This window comes from Choristoneura fumiferana, chromosome 5 (assembly GCF_025370935.1).
Source record: "Choristoneura fumiferana chromosome 5, NRCan_CFum_1, whole genome shotgun sequence".
Classification (NCBI taxonomy): domain Eukaryota; kingdom Metazoa; phylum Arthropoda; class Insecta; order Lepidoptera; family Tortricidae; genus Choristoneura; species Choristoneura fumiferana.
In genome coordinates, this window is record NC_133476.1 from 21,277,401 (window position 1) to 21,298,886 (window position 21,486).

A 21,486-nucleotide genomic window follows, 5' to 3' on the forward strand; every position below is an offset into this window, starting at 1 on the left:
AGAAATTATTTTCTAAGTCTCTTATTTTTGGAAAACCCTAAAAAGAAAGTAGTAAAAGTACCCCAAAAGGAAATGATTTCAAATAAAAAAACCTCATTCAAATCGGTCCACCCGTTTAAGAGCTACCGTGCCACAGACAGACACACAGACCCCTATAATACCTCTCTTTTGCGTCAAGGCTTAAAAAGGAACCTTTATAGGATTACTTTGTTTTCTGCCTGTCTGTCACAGCCAATTTGCTGGCCACCGTATGTTAAAAGCATTTTTGTAACGAACTCGTTTCAACGAAACGCAAACAGGCCGAAAAGAATCTACTAAACAACACCTAAATTACCTCGGTCATAAAACGTTTTGGCCGTGTTTTCCTCATTATAACATAACCACTTGTGGCACAAATTTGCATTAAAACTGATGTAGAAACGTTACTAGTTACCGACCAACCAATTGAATTATATTATATGTACATACTACTGAACGTAGGGAATCTGTCCCGGAGGAGAGGAGGGTCTCCGACCGTTTGGAGTCGGTCTTAATTTAATATAACTTCATATGGGCTGAAAATTTTAAAACGTCGAAGGGGAGATTCGATGTAGAAAGTATTTTTACTCCGCTTAAAATAGAATGTATTTTTTTATCCTTTTTTAGCAGTGCCCAGTTTAAAAGTTTACAAATGCGACATAATCCAATTAAACGTCTTAGTGAGGTTGTATATTATTTTAATAAAAATAGGTACTGCCTGTTTTTCTGCTTTTAGATTTTCTTCTAAAAATAGAAAAGCACAATGACAAGTTGGTATGAAATTCAAGAGAAGAGTAAGCCGTAAGCCAATTAATTATATTGGCTGTGTAGAGTTTGTGAAGTTAGGCCTTGTAGAATTAGGACGTGTAAAGTTAGAAGCTTGGCTACTACATGTGATCTGATAACTTTTTGACAGTGCGAATCATATGGTGTCATCTTGGCAACGTTTTACATGAAAATGTTTGTAAAGTATTTGTAAATATATCCATTACTCAACTTAAAATGAAACAAGGCGGAGTTCCTGAGATGTTCAGTTATTTAATTAACACCTTGTATGTAGGTATAAAAATATTTCAGTTGCCTACGTCAGATCATCAATTATTGAAAAAATATAATCATCAGCAACACATCGTAGAAAAACATTATTTGCAGTCGAATATAAAACTTTTTCGTTTTTATAAGTCGATCAGTGCTAACAAATAAACTACCTAACCAAATATCCCTCACCAAAAATACTTTCATACCTCCAAACTCAAAGTACCAATAACAAGGTACAAATACTCAGTACTCACAGTACTACTTTCGAACACCGTAGTATTCCCAGAATACGTCGTTAGTATAATTCGGCGTTTCCTTTGAAATGTACTCGTAATGTATGGAGGTCGCTCTAATTCCGTACGTAGGTATATATTCAACCAGTAAATACTCGCTTTCATTTCACTGTTATCATTGAGATTTCAATTCTAAATGAAAATACTAAATTAGGTTCTTAGCAGTAGCTTTGGGCCTAACAACGCTTTGTCTATTTTTTACGTGACGTCAGTAATTACGTGTTGTAACCGAAAACAACCTACACAACTCTTAATTGGACGTATTTTAGCAAAAACGTTCCAAACCTCAACAATTTTTATTTTTATTTTGGAACATAATATTTAAGTAACATTAAATAATAACATGGCAATGCTCGTTCAGGGAGAGGATAAAGAAATTATATGGCTTGACACTGATACCTGGAACGAGACTGTGTTTCACTTTTGTATTTGTTTGTAATATGTTCTTTTCGTTTTATGTTGGATTTAATGTAAATAATTTTGTATTAATTTTCTCTCTTTTGAGTATTTCTGTTTTTTATCTTTACCGCACGTAGTTTTCAATAGTTCGAGGGGAAATGGATAATTTCACCCGAGTTAGACACTCTACTTTTCATTTCGACTGTGAAGAAAGTAATACTACAAAAAAAATGAGAATAATAATAAATTGAATTTACTTATATCCAACCTCCAACGGTACCTTTTCGACCTGGCCGCTTTGCCACGGCCGACTATAAAAAAAATTGAGTTGGTCACGGCTTATATGCAAAACTGGAGATTAAACGCCGAACGAAAAAGTTTGACCTTTATTACTTATTTATATATGTGGCGGCCAATGTGGCGTTTTATAGTTTTTAAGGTTGCAAATTTAGTAGCTAGAGTGGGTGATAAATAAGCTCAAGACCAAAATTAAAATTCACAAAATTTATTCCAATGAAATAATGCTCCGGCTAGGTCGCGGGTAAGTAGAAACTACGAGTTGAGCGCACTGAATTTAAGTAAAGGTACAGAACCCGAAATGGGTTCAGTTTCCTGCGTACGACGATCTCGCCGCCGACGGGGCTCGTTCAGGTGAAATTTGTAATCCCGGGGTCTCGGGGTGAAGTCCTGGAACGGCAGTGCGACAGGGCGGCTGACACGTTCGGCTCAGGTATGACCCCCAGACTTGCTCCCTGGAAATCCCGTAATTTGGCCGTTCATAAAAAGTCCGGATTTCAGTTTGTGGCTGCGACATCGGGATTTTTCCATCTCGTTCTTTCACATTTCACGAATGACTTCCATCTCTTTCTTAACCTAACTAAAGAAAGAGATGGAATATGTTCGTGATGTAATAAAGATCAAATTTCTTGTTTCAAACGGATGTTCCGCGTTCAACCTTCAGTGTTGTATATAAGCTCCTTGGTCACGACGTGCATCTAGATGGCCATGGCGAAATGTGAAAAAAAAGTGTCATTGACGTAACTCAATTCTCTTCGACTCCGTGGCTAATCGAAAAATTAAAAAAAAATACTTTCCACCCTAGAGATCAAAACGCAATTTTCCACCCGGCTATCTACCCATGAAAATTAAACTTTCCGAACAGGAGAGATGAAAAGTAAATTGTTTACGAGCCTTTGCAACATGCGGTTTAGTAGCGCGCATTGACAGCGCGTTTTTAGGGTTCCGAAATCAATAGGAACCCTTATAGTTTCGCCATGTCTGTCTGCCTGTCAATTCACTTTAATTTTTTTTAGTGTACCTCCCATAGACGTAAAGTGGTATGATTTTTTTTCTTGACTAACCCTATAGTGTGGAGTATCGTTGGAAAGGTCTTTTAAAATCATGACGACCATGGGGGTTGCCATGACGATTTTTCGATTCAGTAATCTGTTTGCGAAATATTCAAATTTAAGGTGCAAGTTTTCAATAAAATCGAGCTCCCCCCCCCCCCTAAAAATCTAAACTGTTAGGTGGAAATCAGGATGGTAGTAAGTATATCAAATTTACAAGGAAAATTTTAACGGCTAAATTTGCTTGAGAATTATTAGTAGTTTAAGAGTAAATAGCAGCCTAAGGTTTAAAATATACCTACGAGTAAACTTGGACGGTGCCGAAACTATGCCAAATCTCAAGAAAAAATATTACTTGATTTTTTCCTAATGGCTACGGAACCCTATCTTGGGCATGTCCGAAACGCTCTTGACCGGTTTTTTTCTTTCTCCAAAAGCAGCTATAAAACTCATGTGCATATTGCATTTGTGCAAAGGCTCTAAGGTTTTCAAAAAAATTAAAGAGTCAAAAATTCAATCAAAACATGGCACGTTAGATAGATCGACTCACGTCATCCGCTTACAGGTCCATACATGTATGAACATGTATGTCAGGTGAGTTATTTGAAGATCTCTTGATCGTCACACGTCCTGTTCACGGAAGGCTGTACTCGTGCGAGGGGCAAGACAATGGCAGCCTGTATTAGATCTTGACATCCGGGCCACAAGAGGCTGCCGAGGAGGCTGTACATTTTATGTACTTGTATAAAAGAAATCGGCCAAGTGTGTGCCGGGCTACACGTAATATAACTGATGTGATTCCATTATTAATGTTATGTAAACGTAGTTAGGAAATATAGTCAATACCAGACTGTTTTTTTACGTATATAAAATATGTGTTGCTAGGACCACAAATCCTCTGCTAATGCCAGACAGTGCTTTAAAATATATATTTATTAGGTAGAAAAAATAACAGTTTACAGTAATAAAAAAGGAAGAATAATTAATAGTACATTGTGTCTTAAGGGCGGTAAATAAGGAATTACGAACGAGAGTCTATTAGAAGCCCGAAGTCGAAGACTGAGGGCTTTAATGAGTCGATGTTTGTAATTCTAATACCGCCCGTGCGACATACAATGTTTTTCATCACATTTGCGAGTAAAACTGTATATGTCTAAAAGAAAAAATATAATTGTTCCAAATATTGGCGATACCTTAGGCTGCGCTCTTAGCAGCGTCGCCCTCCTCCTACCTCAGCATGTGCCTGAGCCGCGTGTGCATGTGGTCCTGCTGCTACGCCATGCGCAGCACCATCAGTACGGACTACGGACATTGACTCATTTACCGACCTTGGGCTTCATGGCAAGTAAATTAGTACGCGCAATGACTCATTTACCGACCACGGGTTTCATGACAAGCACATTAAGGTCGAGGGTTTTATTTGGGGGGTTGCAACCAAGGTAGCCTGCATGTTTCGACGCTGTTTACGAGCAAGTGTGATGAAAAAACATAAAAATATCCAGCCACATGCTTCGTTAAATCAATAAAAAAACATCCACAACAAGCCTTGTCAAACTTTAATAAAATATGTCCTTCCAGTTAATATCTAATTGCAAAATACGCAATTACTGCATTCGGACTTCTCGTACCTATTTATTGTCACAATGCCAGGTTACAAAACAGATATTAGCAGTTGCTATTGTGATCAGAAGTGTATAGGGGCACTCCCTTGTTGACACTGTATTATAGTAGTAGTAGTACCATTAGTTATTCTGTGATTATATTCAAAAGTCTATTGCTTTTAACCTTCTTTTAACCATATAATTTTAGTATTCAACTTTTTATACATGTATGATTGAGTCATCCTACAACTTACGAGTACTAATCCATATCCTTTAAACGAGCAGTTCTTGTATATATATGTCGATGATCTCGAATAAGGCTCCAACGATTTCGATGAAATTGCATGTAGGAGTTTTCGGGGATGAAAGATCGATTTAGCTTAGTCTTAGCTCTGGGGAAACGCTTGTTATCGAGTTTTAACCCAAGCAAAGCTCGGTCGCCCAGGTACTATTTATTATAAATGCAAACATTACCATCACGCAGAAATGTCTTAACAGAGATTTGGAAATCAGCACACAGATGTTTAATAGCCTCAATTAACAACATTATATTTTCTCAAACATGACATGAAATATTGCCGTTGCGTTACAAGTAATAGGCTGGGAGTATCGCGCCGTCACTCTAGCGGCCTGCAAAGAGATTTTCATACAAATTTCCCGCCCTCGGCCGCAATGCGACCGTCTTTTGTTTCAACGCGAGCTGCGACACGCGGGCGCGCGCCGCCGCCAGCACCACCGCCCGCAGCCGCCGCGCCAGCAGCCACACAACACGGCGACGAGACAAGCGTCCCGCCAGCTTCATTTCTTGCTTTTTTTTATTTCATTTCATTTCATATTTGATAAAAGCACTATACAAGCCTCGGCCGGAACGCGGGGCTGCCGGCCTCTACAGTAGTGTACTATATTATCCCGAATGGTTTCCACCAGTTCATACAGCGGCAATAAGCCATAGGTCAATTCACTGGGCTACCACGGCTTACAATTAACCGATGTAAATGGCAAATTCAGTTCCTAACTAGGTCAGATCTTGTGTCTTGGGAACCCGCTACTATGTTTAACGTTAAGGTTGCCTCATAATCGTTAACTGCTTCCAGAACTTGTATGACGTATGCATTATGAATGAATGTAAGTAAGGAGGCGATTCTAAATGTACTGCTCCGTAAAATGGAGCGCTATTGAACCACAACCAGACCTTAGATGACCCGTAACAACTCGATGCCCACCGGCTTGCCTACATTTTGACCTACTCGCCCACATCCAACCTTTCTACACTCCCTTTTTAGGGTTCTGTAGTCAACTAGAAACCCTTATTTGCAAGCTTTTCTTTAGCTTTCCCTGTTTATTTATTTGTTTGGGTCAAATCTTGGAAGCTAAATTTGACCCACTTCCAGCTGTCCAAACGACTTGAAAAAGACTTGGAAAAAAATTGAGACCGTCTCCGCGGGAGGGAACTCCTGAATGGTTAATAGTATACCGACTTCAAATTTAGCACGGGTATGCAGTTTAGATGGCAATGCAAGTACAGTCAACAAAAAGTACAGTCAGCAATAAAAGCTTGAATTAAATATGTTTTTTTTTTAACAGAAACTTATTTGTTGTATTTTTTCCTCAGGCTCGTCTAATAAAAATTCTAACGCAACGCCACTACCAGATAGATAGCCTATGGATAGATATTTGTAATATTTGTTTTTGAATCTTGCTTGTATATCTCTTTAAATACCTATGTATGTTATATATTTTATATCCGTTGCATAGTACCCATAATAGAACCTTTGCTTACTTTTGACAAGGTAAATTAGTGTCTTGTGTCTCGTAATATTTATTTATTTAACATTGCTTCTTCGCAACCACACGTGTTGGAGAGAGCCTACATTTGCGCGATACATAAAGTTTTATGCAGAAACTTTAGCATGTCCATTTTCACATAAATTAACATAATGTCACACGGGTGGCAACTAATACAAAAACTACTTCAAACGGTAACGCGTTTCAAACTCTATACAAGCTTTACAAGCTTGACAAAGATTTTACAGGCTTTTACTCAATTTGGCATTTTCGCAGTCGAAATTCACCTGCTTCTTGATATGTAGTTGAGCCTGAGTTTAATAATATAGTTTAGAACAATGTCAGTTCAGTTAACGAAAAACCTTTTCTCAAACATGCTATGTAAGGTTTATTTTATGTTCCATAAAACAGGCTTCAAATTACTATTGCAGGCCTAGGCCTGCAGACAATAGTCTTTGTTTCAATGCAAAACGTCAAATATCCACGATAAAGGCATTATACACGACTTGAAATTAAATTATCTGAATTTCTATGGTTTATTTATTACTACTGATAAATTTACAGGACTATGAATATTATATGTATTGTATAATATAAATATTACCGACGCGTTTTTACGTCAAATTACAATTTAATTTACATAATAAAGTATTAATGTAGCTGATTAAATGGGCTGCAGTTCGTGTATAATGGCCCTAAGCCGAACAGCAAACACCAATAAAAAAAGTTTGGCGGATAAAACTGACAAGTGTCATTTTTTTTGATTGATGACTGGACTTTGGCTTTAGCCATTTTGCAGTAAGTTCCATTGTCATTTCAAGTTTCGTTTATAAACGTGATTTTTTATTGTTGCAGTTTTATTAGCAATTTGATTTCATGGGGAATTGTTTTAACGTTTTAAGAAAATCATGTTAAAATGAAATAACATAGATGGTTTAATTTGAGTCTGGTACAATTTTAGTTGTCTACGAATAAAACATTGATTCTAGGAGTTTTTAATTTATTTTCATCACATTGTGTAAACAGTGTCGTAACATGCAGGCTACCTTAGTGCAAACCCCCATATACCCCTCGACCTTATGTGCTTATCATGAAACCCGTGGTCGGTAAATAAGTCATTGCGCGTACACATTTTCTTGTCATGAACAAGGTCGGTAAATGAGTCAGTGCCGTACTGATGGCGCTGCGCGGCTGCTGGCAGGACTACATGGACCAACATGCAATCACGCACGTTGCGGCGCATAGCCGAGGGAGGTTAAGGCGACGTTGCCAAGAGCACAGCCTAAGGTATCGCCAATATTTGGAAGAATTATATTTTCTTTTACAAATATAAAAATTTTTACTTGCAAATGTGATGAAAACATTGTATGTCGCACGGGCGGTACTAGAATTACGAACATCGACTCATTAAAGCCCTCAGTCTTTGACTTCGGGCTTCTAACAGACTCTCGCGTAATTCCTTATTTACCGATTCTAGGAGTTATTATTTCTTTTAGTGCATGTTTGAGAAAAGCACTATACAAGCCTCGGCGTGAAAGAACATGCCAGCCTCGTATACCTATCCGTACTCGTATATATATATTAATCTATCTAAGTACATAAAAACGTAATTTTCTACAAAAAAATCTATGACCATCATGTATATTATCAAAAGTAAGGAAATCGAATTTTTTTTACCTTTTTCTAATTCTAATAAACAATTGCATGCGTGAATAACTTGCGTTACCGTGAACAACTTCGCAATTGCATAATTTAATGCCTTCTGATTCCCTACAAAACGCTGCGCCGTATATATCTCGACCTGTAATTGAAGTGGGGACGTTTACAGCTAAGCTACGGAAGTCGTAATACATAAATTAGCGGAAACATGAATAAGAAAATGGATCACTCTATTGTTGGGATTTGTTCGCAGGCCATGGAGTGAACAAATGCTGAGGGCCAAGGCCAAGCTGGAATCTGTAGCGACACAGGATTGCTTGGCTTGCAATATGGCTAAGTCGTACTAGCTATACAGTCCGTAGCCTCAATAGTCTCTTGCCCGCCTCCACAACTAACATGTTGGTGGCCAAGGCGCCCTTTACGCGCGCCCTAGCTACTCTAAACCAGATAGCAGACTCAGTTGATCTGTTTCATTGCACTCTGAGCGAATTCAAGAGTTGCCTTACAAGATGTTTATTGTTTAGTTTATTATTAAGGGCCTTCTGTATCTCTTTAGGTTTAACTCCTGTAATGATGCTGTAAGTGATGATAATGTAAATAAAATAAATGTTCAGTATCCTGCATCAATATCTGCCACAGCGAAGCGTGCGAAAATGTCTGACACCTCTTACCTAGAAATAGAGTAGAAATAAGACATTTATGCACGCTTTTTTGTGTCAGATATTGGTGCTAGTGACTGTACCTACTTAAATGTAGTCATATTGCAACATTCGCAACTCGCAGTCTGTCATTAGAAGCAGCCCAACCAGCCAGCAATAAACTATTCTTTCGTTCGTTTCGTGACATACATAACTATTTTTTATATCCATTCTTACCATGTTGTCACTAATACAATACATGTTTTCTTTCCATTCTAAAAATTTATACCTGTCAGTGGCGACGAAACCTCCTTTTTTATTTTTTATTTATTCAAGCCATTTTTTTACAAAATCCAGCGATCCATCCATTCACTGCTGGGCACAGGCCTCCTCTCAGAACGAGAGGGCTTGGACCGTAGTTCCAACGCGAGCCCAGTGTGGATTGGGAACTTCACACGCACCATTGAATTGCTTCTCAGGTTTGGGCAGGTTTCCTCACGATGTTTTCCTTCACCGTAAAGCTCGTGGTAAATTTGAAACGTAATTCCGCACATGAATTTTTAAAAACTCAGAGGTGCGCGCCGGGGTTTGAACCCACGATCCTCTGCTTGAGAGGCGATAGTTGAAACCACTAGGCCACCACGGCTTATTTTATTTTTTTACACAATACCTACAATTTATTTATTTCTGACTAGCTGTTGCCCGCGGCTTCGCCCCCGTTGTATTTTTACTGTATTTTCTTCCATAAAAACCTTCTCCTGATAGTTACAAACACAACAAAAAAAGAATTAGCGAAATCGGATCAGTCGTTCCTGAGTTTTGCGCTTAGCAACACATTTTACGATTCATTTTTATATATAAAATATAATATAATATAATAATATAGATTATAAATAAACATGTCATATCAATAATACTGTACCTACAAAGAGGTAATGCCGCCAGTGTGTTAGAGTCTATGCCGCAGAAGGGCCTCTTTGATGGTATTTTCTTTTTATAGTTAAGTATATTTATGTAGTTTTTATTTATTCTGTTTCCTATCATATTGTTGTATCTTGTGTTGTGTTTTTAAGTGTCTATTCATTTAAATAAATTGCAACCATAGTATTGTACAGATCTTAATACTAATATGTATGTATCATATCTACATTTAGTTTCATATAGGCCCTGGGCAGCCATGGCAATGTTGCATAATTAATCTAACTTAAAAAAGGAGTACATTATTTATTTATAACAAAAAGCAATAAAACAATACTCCTAGGTCACCGTCGCTGTTCATTGTGCCCAGAAGGCTGGCAACATTCCCACGTTGTATCGCAAATAAATATGGTAGTTAGTTTATAATAACATGACAATGTCTTTTAATTAATTGTCACTTGTTTGTATATTGTTCCCAAGACTTAACAATAAATACAAAATGTCTTCAATGACTTTCAACTTATCATAACAATCTATATTATATGTCAAGTTAAATAAATTGAATGTATATAAAGTATGTTCTGTGCTGATATTATGCAATACAGATAGGATCAATACAATTTTACCCAGTGGGTGTAATAACAATAACACAAACATAATCACGCCTGTTTTCCTTAATGGGGTAGGCAGAGCACACGAAACGTTACCGCTTCGGAGCCACTTTTAGCAATTTTAGATAACCATAAATAACAGTTAAAATTACAATACAATCATTATGTTCCATAATTTATTTACATGACGTCATTGATAAGAAGTATGACAAATCTCGCGTACATCTAAAGAAACCTAACCCACGCTCCTGTCAATCTCCGTTGCACAACGAAAATATTCACTTTCATTCATTATGACTCATTGGGTTCACGTGGGTTTTATTGGTAAAACGAGAATATTAATTAATAAGTATAATTCTTTATAACATTCCTCGTCTAAAAATGGTTTTATTAATACGATATCTTACATTAAAAAATGCATTTCATTCCATTATTATTTTTTACTCTTTTATATTATGTATTTTTTACGTTAAGGTCTCCTATTGCATACCTCAGAAAATTTCTATGTACATATACTTGTGTTTTCTGTACTATGTGTTGGTGCGTAATAAAGAGTTATTGTATTGTGTTTTATTTATTGAGATAAAAACTCAAACGTATTTTTGGTTTTATTTTCTTTTGACTAGTATATATTTTCTCCCAATCTACTGAAGGCATTTGCAATAACTTAATATCTTTAAGTTGCTACGAATTCTCCGACTCCCGTGCTGCAATCAGGGAGGAAATCCCGGATTTAGCGAAACGTGCGCGTTCATCCGCGAACTTGCAAATATTTTACTCCTCATCAGTTGTTTACTTTGCTTGTTCAATTTTTTGAACGTAATTTTAACAGCTTGGTGGAAAAATGTTGGGGATCAACATTAAGGCTGTCGGATCAGTGGTTTTTGATACAATTAGTGCGGTTCTTGGTCGAGTCTTTAACTAATCTCTTGCTTGATTTTTAGAATCAACTTGTTCCGTTTATTGCAAGGTTTTCCTTTAAATTTTAACATAAAATGTGGTTGTTTAAAATGATTGTATTCCGAACTATTTTCATTAATGTACCGTCTGTGTTAGAAAATTAAGTATTTCAAGTTAAATAAAAAACCGATGACTTAAATATATATTTATGTTTAGAATCGTAAATTGTCTTCGTGTATGTTTTGCGAATAGCGAGCAAATATTTTATTATTGTAAGGTGGTGGTACTTATGGAGCCAAAATAAATCTTTCTTTCTTTCTTTTCTTTCTTTATTCATGTATTTCTAAAACATTTCAGAAATTTCTCTACACACCTAAAAAAAACTTTAACATTATACTAACAATGTTTCAACAAGGTAATTTAAAATTGATCTAGAATACTTTAGGGATTACTTAAACACCCTGCAAATGTTTTTCGGGTCTCTTTAAATGTGGTTGACGAAAGTTTTCCATAGATTGGTCGATGTTCAAAGTGTACAAAGTAAGAGAAGGCCTGTGCCCAGGAGTGGTACGTATATTATATACTACTATCTACTAGTGGGACTGCTTTATTATATAAGTCTACATACATTTTCAATTAACTCATTCGATAAATACTTTTGGACGTAGAGCGCCATGATGTACTATGGGCTTTTGAGTCATAACCATCAAATCGCACTTCTGACTAGAGTCGTCTGCAGCCGAATTAGTCTTAACGCTCACAGCGAATCAATATTTAAACTAATTCTGGTCTAAATCGCTGTCGGCGTGTAAGTCCGCCTCGGGGGATAGATATCCGCAGATGATGGATGTCGATGAATATATTATGCGGCGGTTAATCGATCCCTGGAACTTTGGTAATTGTCTAAGATAGGGATTTGCTAGTCGCATTCTGGGTGGTGTCAGGATTAAGGTGGTGTTTTTATGGGTTTGACGTTTAAATTTGAATAGCTGAGTCCTCAAAGTCGGAAGCTTGAAAGCGGCAGCGTTTGGTTAAATATTACCGAAAGAACAGAATCTTATGAGCACTATAATATTGATTCTGGCAAAAATACCTCCGATATTAATGTGGCACTGCCAAGAGCGCAATCAGCGGTATCGGCAATTTTTGAAAAAATATTCTTTTACAAATATACAATTTTACTCGCAAATGTGATGAAAAACATTGTATGTCGCACGGGCGGTAAGTACTAGAATTACGAACATCGACTCATTAAAGCCCTCAGTCTTCGACTTCGGGCTTCTAATAGACTCTCGTTCGTAATTCCTTATTTACCGTCCTTAAGACACAATGTACTATATTGCATCAATATTCCCCGTCACGTGCCAAGAGACCCAGCACTAAAATCAAAGGTAAACCCAGCGACACACTCAAGGTGCGTTTTCGTTAGATTGATTGTTAAATGTTGGAGCGGCCCGTCACGTGACCCAGTCGATTTCCGGCGCTGGCGCCGTTTCCGGCCCGCTATTCCCGTGTGCACGTAGCCTTATGTCGGCGTGTGTCAGAGTATGCTCTGGACGCGATTTGAAGTGTTTGCGCTACATGAGTTAGTGTGCTTTAGTTTGCTATGTTAAAAACAGTATGAGTGACGTACGATGTCAAAATTACGGCATTATAGCACCAAGAACATTATAAAAGTATCGAGTTTATATGAACAAGCAACTGTATGTCCTCGGAGTTAAACACAAAGTATATTTTTATAGGTAATACTTATCGGGACTTAATTAGGAACTATTTATTGCTGAAATTGCCTTGTCGTTTCGACCACATTTCAGCGGCCGTGGTCACGAGTCGACTGAAGTGTGGGGTACCACGTTCGTTTAAGTGCTCGAGTGTTTTGATCTACATACCCGCACTTGGTTTTTTGTAAATAATCTCATTGACACCCAACACTCACAATATCCCGTAAATAAATAAACAGTACTGAAATAATATCATCCCAGCCTATATACGTCCCACTGGTGGGCACAGGCCCACTGAAATAAACTGAAATAATATATAAAACAAAAATAAAATAATTATAAATATGAAGTAAAAAATAATAGTTCGTGATCACGTCCCGATGAATATTAGTTACATACTTATCATTAATATTAGTTCTCATTTACTAAAAATACAATAATTAAAAAATACGAAGAAATAAAAATAACGTTTTAAACTTTCGTGATTTTCACTCATAGTCAAAATACCACCAACGGGATTAATCACGATTACAAACACGAGTAATATTTACCTCGACGTTTCGGCAACATTGCAGTCAAAGACTGCAGTATATCGCAGTTGCCGTGGTCATGAGTAGACCACCACCACGGCCACTGCAATGTTGCCGAAACGTCGAGGTAATTAATATTACTCGTGTGTGTTAGTGTGATAAGTCCCGTTGGTGGTATTACATAAATAGTTCGTAATCGCGTCGCAATAAATATCAGTTACCTACTTTTTTTTTATTCAACTGGATGGCAAACGAGCAAGTGGGTCTCCTGATGGTAAGAGATCACCACTGCCCATAAACATCTGCAACACCAGGGTATTGCAGATGCGTTGCCAACCTAGAGGCCTAAGATGGGATACCTCAAGTGCCAGCAATTTCACCGGCTGTCTTACGTATAAGTAAGAATCGTACAAGTTTTTAACGTTAAAGCATATATTTTAAACATACCTTTATTTATAATATCTAAACAAGTCTCTAGAACCTTAGTGAAGATTGTCAACTTTCAATTTTAAATTAAATAAGTAGTCGTTCAACTTTTTTTGTAAAAGCAAATAATTTAAGCATATCCTAAGTTTTTAAACTCCGCTGTTACGAAGTTGTGCGACGGTGTAATTCGGTTCATTATGAGTTCACCAAGTCTATTTTAACATCTTCAGCCAATGACCTGAAGTCTGCTTCATCATAGCTTATCGTCATATACAATCTTCGTCAAATTTAAGATTCAAAGCCGCAGATGTGGTGGCAGAGTTGCTAACAGAACTACGAACAGAGCTATGCTCGGGGTTTCTCTACGGAGGGTCACCGATATAGACAAGTTAATTAACTCGTTGACGTGGCAATGGATAGGCCATAATATAGCCCGTTCCAATAGTTACCATCTTTAATTTTTAACCCCCGACGCAAAAAGAGGGGTGTTATAAGTTTGATCGCTATGTGTGTCTGTGTGTGTGTCTGTCTGTCTGTGGCACCGTAGCTCTTAAACGGGTGAACCGATTAAAATGCGGTTTGTTTTAAATTGAAAGCAAATTTTTAAACGATGGTTCTTAGACATGTTTTATCTAAATCGGTTCAGCCATTTTTGAGATATTGAACTTTAAAGTCGGGGGTTTCCAACTTTTTGTTGGTTTGGTTAGTTAAAATCGCATACAGTCACTCAGATGTTTAATTTATTTAAACCTCAATCAATTTAATGAGAAGTCACTATGGTGGCCTAAGGGGCTGTTTCACCATCCATTGATTAGTGTTAACTGGCGGTTAGGTGCGATGCCGTCTCTATTTGTTGAGACGACATCACATTTAACCGTCGGTTAACGCTAATCAATGGATGGTGAAACAGCCCCTAAAAGTTCTATTCCTACGCTTATCAATAATATTACTTTAGTTAAATATTTTACTATCACTTACGTAAAGTTAGCATAGCGTTTGAAATCAGCGCATGACATGAATCTGAAACAAGAAACAACATGTTATCCGTGTACACACGAAACATTTTAAACATTATTAATAATAAAGGTGCGGCCAAACTGCTGCTTAAAAAACGGTGACGTTGCGGGATCGTAGTGACGTGCCGTAAACGTCACGACTTTTGTTCGATTAAGAGTTGAAGTTTACGACACGTTACCCTAATAGTAATCTTTAATTCGGGCAACATGGTTCATACAATAAATGCCTAACCAGACTTACATACATATCCTCATCATCCAGAAAATATGTCTCTCTCTCTGTTTCCTGGTCACGCTTAAACCTTGTAGGTATATTAATAAAATATATTATTTTATATTTATATATATTATTGTTGAGTTTCTCGTCAGATTGTTTGACATTTATAGGTGCTCATTGACCAAGTCTAATTTGAATAAAAATATGACTTTATAAAAAAGTTTGATGATAACTCAGACCAAATAATCCGATTTAGTATGTAAAAATAGGATGATAGAGTACAATTACAAAGAACCGTCAACAAAATTAATGAATTAAAAAATAAATATGTGTATTCAAACAAATTTTTCACTGCCTACAACATTATAATCAAACTAGAAGAAGGGAGAGAAATTAGAGACGTTGCGCTGTAGTGTGATGCCAAAAGGACTCAGCTTAGCATGTGCTTGTAGCCTTGTAACCAGAGCTGCAGCGCTGATTTTCAGCTGAACCCCGAAATTATGAAATGTAGAGGTATTTTAATATAGTGTTTTATGCAACTGTATCGTAATATTATGAAACGAGGCGTATGCTGATCATTACCTATGGTTTTTGAACGCATAATTAAGGATTTACTATATGGGTGTAGATAAACATATATATTTAAATATATTCCATATTCTCGCTCTCTCATCTTACACAAACAACATTATCCCAGTGCGCTGACCCCATAAAAAAACAAAAGCCGACACTTGATAAAAGCATTTTAATAAGCGATAGGAAGCAGCCGGCTCTACATCGCACCCAGTAAAGGAACACAATCCATCAGCGAATCCCTCAAACGCTCTCCGCGACCGCAGTAACACACACAAACAGAACAAACAATGTCTACACTACACGTACATTAACAATGCTATACACAACGATCAACTGACGCACACTAATGCCCCACAAGTACAATGCACACACAGCATCATTTGAATGTGTATAATTAAGGTTGGGGCACACTGTAAGGTTTTTGAACTAAGTTTTTAATTGGGCTGTAAAGTTTCGCTGGGAACTTAATGCGATTAGTTCAAGTTTGTGTAATGAATACAATATGATACGCTAGTTGGTGCAACTAATGCAAAACTACGGGTAATGTTGCAAAGTTCAACGGGATCGGTTTTCTATTTTTAGTAAAAACATGTTGGAATATGTAGTAGTTCATTGACAGGCGCTTTTTTAAATGACGAATGAATTAAAATATTTGTCGCTATACCGCGGGAACTATGCATTTTTCCGAGATAAACACTATCCTATGTCCTTCTCCGGGACTCAAACTATTTGTATACCGAATTTCATCTAAATCGTGGTTTAGACGTGATGATGTAACAAACGATTTATAATATTAGTGAGATGTAAGATTAGTGGAATTACGACTCAAAAATCATGCAACTAGGACATCCGAATCAGGCATGTGTTAAAACTGCACATTATGACAAAAGAATTTTAGAAATGTAAAGAAAACTTTGTACTTAACACTTTACTTTTATTTATGTAACCTTTTCGTTTTTCCTTTTTGTACAATAAAGAAGTTAAACAAACAAACAAAACTAGTTTCAAAGTGAAAGAGTTCATCATCCGTCGTTTGTCTCGCGGTCACATAATTTACGCATCTCGTAAATTAAGTAGCGCAGCAAAACCTAATGCTTTAATTTTACTCCTCATAAAATTTCCATGTGTAAGTTCCAAAAAAAAACTCCAAAAATAGCCAAATTTACCTAACTACAAAAAATAACGCTACGCGGCACATTTAAAAAAGTCAATGACAGCGGCATATATTTTTTTTTGTTTTTGTTTTTAATCTGCAACCAAGAATGGCGGTATGTAAATTTAGAGACCAGTTCCTCTTGCATTACTTAAATAATGTGGTTACGTTTTAATTTTAGCATTTTGGAGCAATCATGAAGATAGAGGATTGGAGTGATGGCATATAAAAATGAAACTATAAAAAATCTTCTTCCATGTGCACCACGCCTAACCGCGCTCCCTCCAGAGCTTTCTCTTGACCCACATACCGGCACTGGCAGGGAAAAACTTGCAAATTATCGAATGTGACGAAACTTGGTCCCACTTTAATAATGCACGTTCGTCGGGATTTACGAACCTGTGATTCGGGACCCGAGAGGCTTGTTTCCAATTTATAAAATGTGAGCCAAGTTGGTGGGTTTTTGTTTCGGAGTTTTGTTAATTTTAGTTATAATTGCATATCTGCAGTTGAAACAAGAAGAAATCTAAGATTTTGGGGCTTTGTGAATACGAGAAAAGCTAATATGTAATGAACACTGAGAATCGTGAAAATCGTATCATTGTAGAGGGGAGTAAATACCATTTCGAAGTCAGAGGAGGGCCTCTAGCTTTAAAATTGTAGGCTCTAGAAATATGACGATACGAGTAGACGAATAGATAAACAAATCACGTTAAAGCACGGGTCACTTTGTTTTTTTTTTATGGAATAGGGGAAAACGAGCAAACGGATCGCCTGATGGCAAGCGATCACCGTCGCCCATGGTCGCAACACCAGAAGAGTCACAAGTGCGTTGCCGGCCCTTCAGGTCGGAGTACGCTTTTTTCTTGAATTCAAGCCTTCAAGATAAAAAGCGTACTCCTACCCAACGGGCCGGCAACATATCTCATCTCTGGCTCACAGCGCCCAGATAGTAAGTAGTACTAGAAATTACTGGCTGTTGGTCTTTTGGGCACCGTGCCATGAGGTGCATAATTATAATTTTTAGGTTATCAAAGTTGATCCAAGTTTTTTGTGCTCCTCTTCGTAAGTTTTTTTAAACAGCTTAAGGTGATTCCTCGTCGATAAATGTGGGAAAACCCTAAGTTACCTTACGTTACCTTAGTTCTGTGAGCTTCGGTGCTAATTCTCCCTAAATACTTTTTTTTTATTCGACTGGATGGTAAACGAGCAAGTGGGTCTCCTGATGGTAAGAGATCACCACCGCCCATAGACACCTGCAACACCGGGGTATTGCAGATGCGTTGCCAACCTAGAGGCCTAAGATGGGATACCTCAAGTGCCAGTAATTTCACCGGCTGTCTTACTCTCCACGCCGAAACATAACAGTGCAAGCACTGCTGCTTCACGGACGATTAGCGAGCAAGATGGTGGTAGCAATCCGGGCGGACCTTGCACAAGGCACTACTACTACTATTTACTACTACCCACTACTTATTACTTGATACTATTTATTCCCAAGTTTTTCGTATTTAGAAAACAAAAATAGCTTTATTTCAATAAAAACTGGACATCGGACAGGGTCTAAACTTTTATATAGCACTCAGACTTCACTTATTCCTGGCCCAATTGATGTACTGCTATGCGTATTTACATATATAAAATATGGGTAAAGTAACAAGTGAAGGTATAATATATGCTGGTAAAAGTCCACTTCAATTTGCTGCCTGAGTGCCACGGTTCGGACTGTCAAAGGATACGAAATGTTTTAGTATGTATAATGTAAAACTACCTACGCAAATACTTGACTGAACATCGTTGATATCGATTTAGTATGGAAAAGGTTCCTTGGTTATATTTTAAGATTTATCCAGCAATTAAGTGTATCAGAAATGAAGAGATACGTAGAAGAACAAGGGTCACCGACATAGCCAAACGAACTAGCTCGTTGAAGTGGCAATGGGCAGGCCATATAGCACGGAAAACCAGTGGTCGCTGGGGCCGAAAGGTTCTCGAGTGGAGACCGCGGATTGGCAAGCGCAGCGTAGGACGTCCACCAACGAGATGGTCGGATAACCTGGTAAAGTCGGTAAGTGTATTCACAGCCCTCCCGAGGATCAATATCTTTTTCAATTAGTCCGAAGAATTGCGAAACTGAAGTGGCAATGGGCGGGGCGCATTGACTGATGGCCGATGGGGTCAGAAGGTTCCCGAATAGCGTCCGCGGACCGGGAGACGAACTGTCGCTAGGCCTCCAACAAGATGGAGCGACGACCTGGTTAAGATCGCGGGATCGCAGTGGATGCGGAAAGCACAAGACCGGTTTGAGTGGCGAGCCTTGGGGGAGGCCTATGTCTAGCAGTGGACGTCTTTCGGCTGACTTGATGATCTTTTTCACTTGAAAACGCACTAGCTCGACAATTGAGTTCAATGTTTAAGAATATAGCTACATACAAATCCAACCAATTTCGAGGTTCATGAAGACTAGTTTATGAACTAAATGATACTTGTTTCAGCTACAGCAGTCCTGGATTTGTCAATAGGCCGTATAGGCCGTGGTATAGGGGCGGCATCGTCCTAGGGGCGGTAGCGTCCTAGAGGCGGCAGCGTCCTAGGGGCATCTAGGAGCAGCAGATTTCAGAGGACGAGATAATTATAATTTCCGAAAGGTACCTACATGGGGCGGCGGATATAATGTGGCCTACACTCACAAAAAATATTAATCCGGCACTGCTATAGCATCTACTTCTGCGTCCGAATCTGAGAAGCATCAATTATTTACATACCCTAATGAGGCTAATTGTTGCTACAAAAGTAGGTAGGAAGCAATACCATGCATGTCCTCAGTACCGCTCTGCTTTCAGAGCATGACATGAGTGCGTGTGAGCTAACTTTGGGGGCTTTAACGTGAGCTTGCCTTTGGAATCCAAAAGCTTAATGGTTACTTGACCTGAAATGTATATTTCAGAATTAAATTACCATTTTTTTATGACAGTGGAAGCATTCTACACTTCCACTGAACGTAGATATAGTTAGTGTTTAGTTTTGTGAGTAAGGGGCCCCATACATCCCGGTATTATTATTAAAAATTTTTTTTCTTTAATTTTATACTGAATTTTTAAGTATTTTATTTGTAAATATTTTATTTTGAAAAAATGTCATTCTGCCAAGTTTCTTGCGGCGCGTTCTTCTTGGCAATGATGGTCTTTCCGAAAGCGCTGGTAGTTTAAAAAATGACGTGTAAAAGTGTCCATTGCTGATTTACTATTTACTGAATAAATGATTTGAAATTTGAATTTTATAGAAATAGGGTCATACCTAATGTTAGAGTTATGTACCTACCAATAACATATAAAACTTTACTAGAAATGTAATACGATTAAAACCGATTTTAGAGTATTCACATGTAGTGATCCATGCTGACCCTTCCTAATATTTATTCAGGCTATAAAGCACAAGTGGTAGATGCTTTACGACAACCCAGTGTATTAGATATGAGTGGTTCAAACCAAACACGGTTATATATTTTATTGTCTATACCTTTTACTGCGCATTTTAGAACGGTCGCTGTATTTGACGTGGTTCTGAAAGGGTGACCTCTTTTACATAAAACAGTAAGAACATACGCTTTTATACGAAACTTGTTTTTACTCATGACTTTGTCCCAGCGGTATGTGGTGGGAATTTTTAGCAATTTTTTCACAGTGCATCGTAATGATATCGATCTAATTTCAAGTCTCTGCGACCAGTAGTTTAGGCATATGAGCTGAGAAACGTGAGCCCGAGTTTGGAACCACGACCTTCTGTTAGAGAAGCCATATAGATCAAACTACTAGCCCATCATTAAATATAATAATAAATATCACGGGACAATTCACTCCAATTGACCTAGTCCCAAAGTAAGCTTATCAAAGCTTGTGTTATGGGTACTAGTTAAGCAACGGATAAATATAATTATATAGATAGATACATACTTAAATACATATTAAACACACAAGACCCGAGAAAAAAACATTCATATTTTTCATACAAATATCTGCCCCGACACGGGAATCGAACCCGGGACCTCAAGTTTCGTAGTCAGGTTCTCTAACCACTAGGCTATCTGGTCGTCTAGTCGTCATTATCATCATCATGTCAGCCGAAAGACGTCCACTGCCGGACATGAACCTCCTTCAAGGCTCTCCACTTAGTCCGGTCTTGTGCTTTCCGCTCCAATGTGATCCCGCGATCTTAACCAGGTCGTCGCTCCATCTTGTTGGAGGCCTGCCGACAGCTCGACTTCCAGTCCGTGGACGCCATTCGGGAACCTTTTGACCCCATCGGCCATCAGTCCTGCGAGCAATGTGCCCCGCCCACTGCCACTTCACTACGAGTATTAGCCCACTATGACTTTAACTTCTCATGTCACAAAAAGCTTAAATATACTAACCTTACCTAACTCGAAATTTTTGTCGGTAAATTTACGCTAACTTTTTTTTGAGTGTTTAGTACATTTCCCCAAACTCGTTAACTCCGCGTAGCAAACTTTCCATTCGCATTTTTCCCCACTCGAATTAGTTTTCGTTTGCATTTTTCCCCATTCTTAATTTACTCTAGACGTATTTATTCCATACATGATTTTTCCATTCGCATATTTTCCCACTGTATTTTATCAAT

At 37.9% G+C, this 21,486-nt stretch overlaps 1 protein-coding gene across 1 annotated transcript in view; it reads right to left on the minus strand.

Annotated features, from left to right (window-relative positions):
• LOC141427743 (disintegrin and metalloproteinase domain-containing protein unc-71-like) overlaps positions 1-21,486 on the minus strand; it is a 477,668-nt gene that overhangs the window by 440,853 nt on the left and 15,329 nt on the right. The window contains exon 2 of the mRNA XM_074087335.1: positions 14,865-14,906. Within this exon, the coding sequence (XP_073943436.1) occupies positions 14,865-14,906 (42 nt within the window). The remainder of the gene's footprint in view (positions 1-14,864; positions 14,907-21,486) is intronic.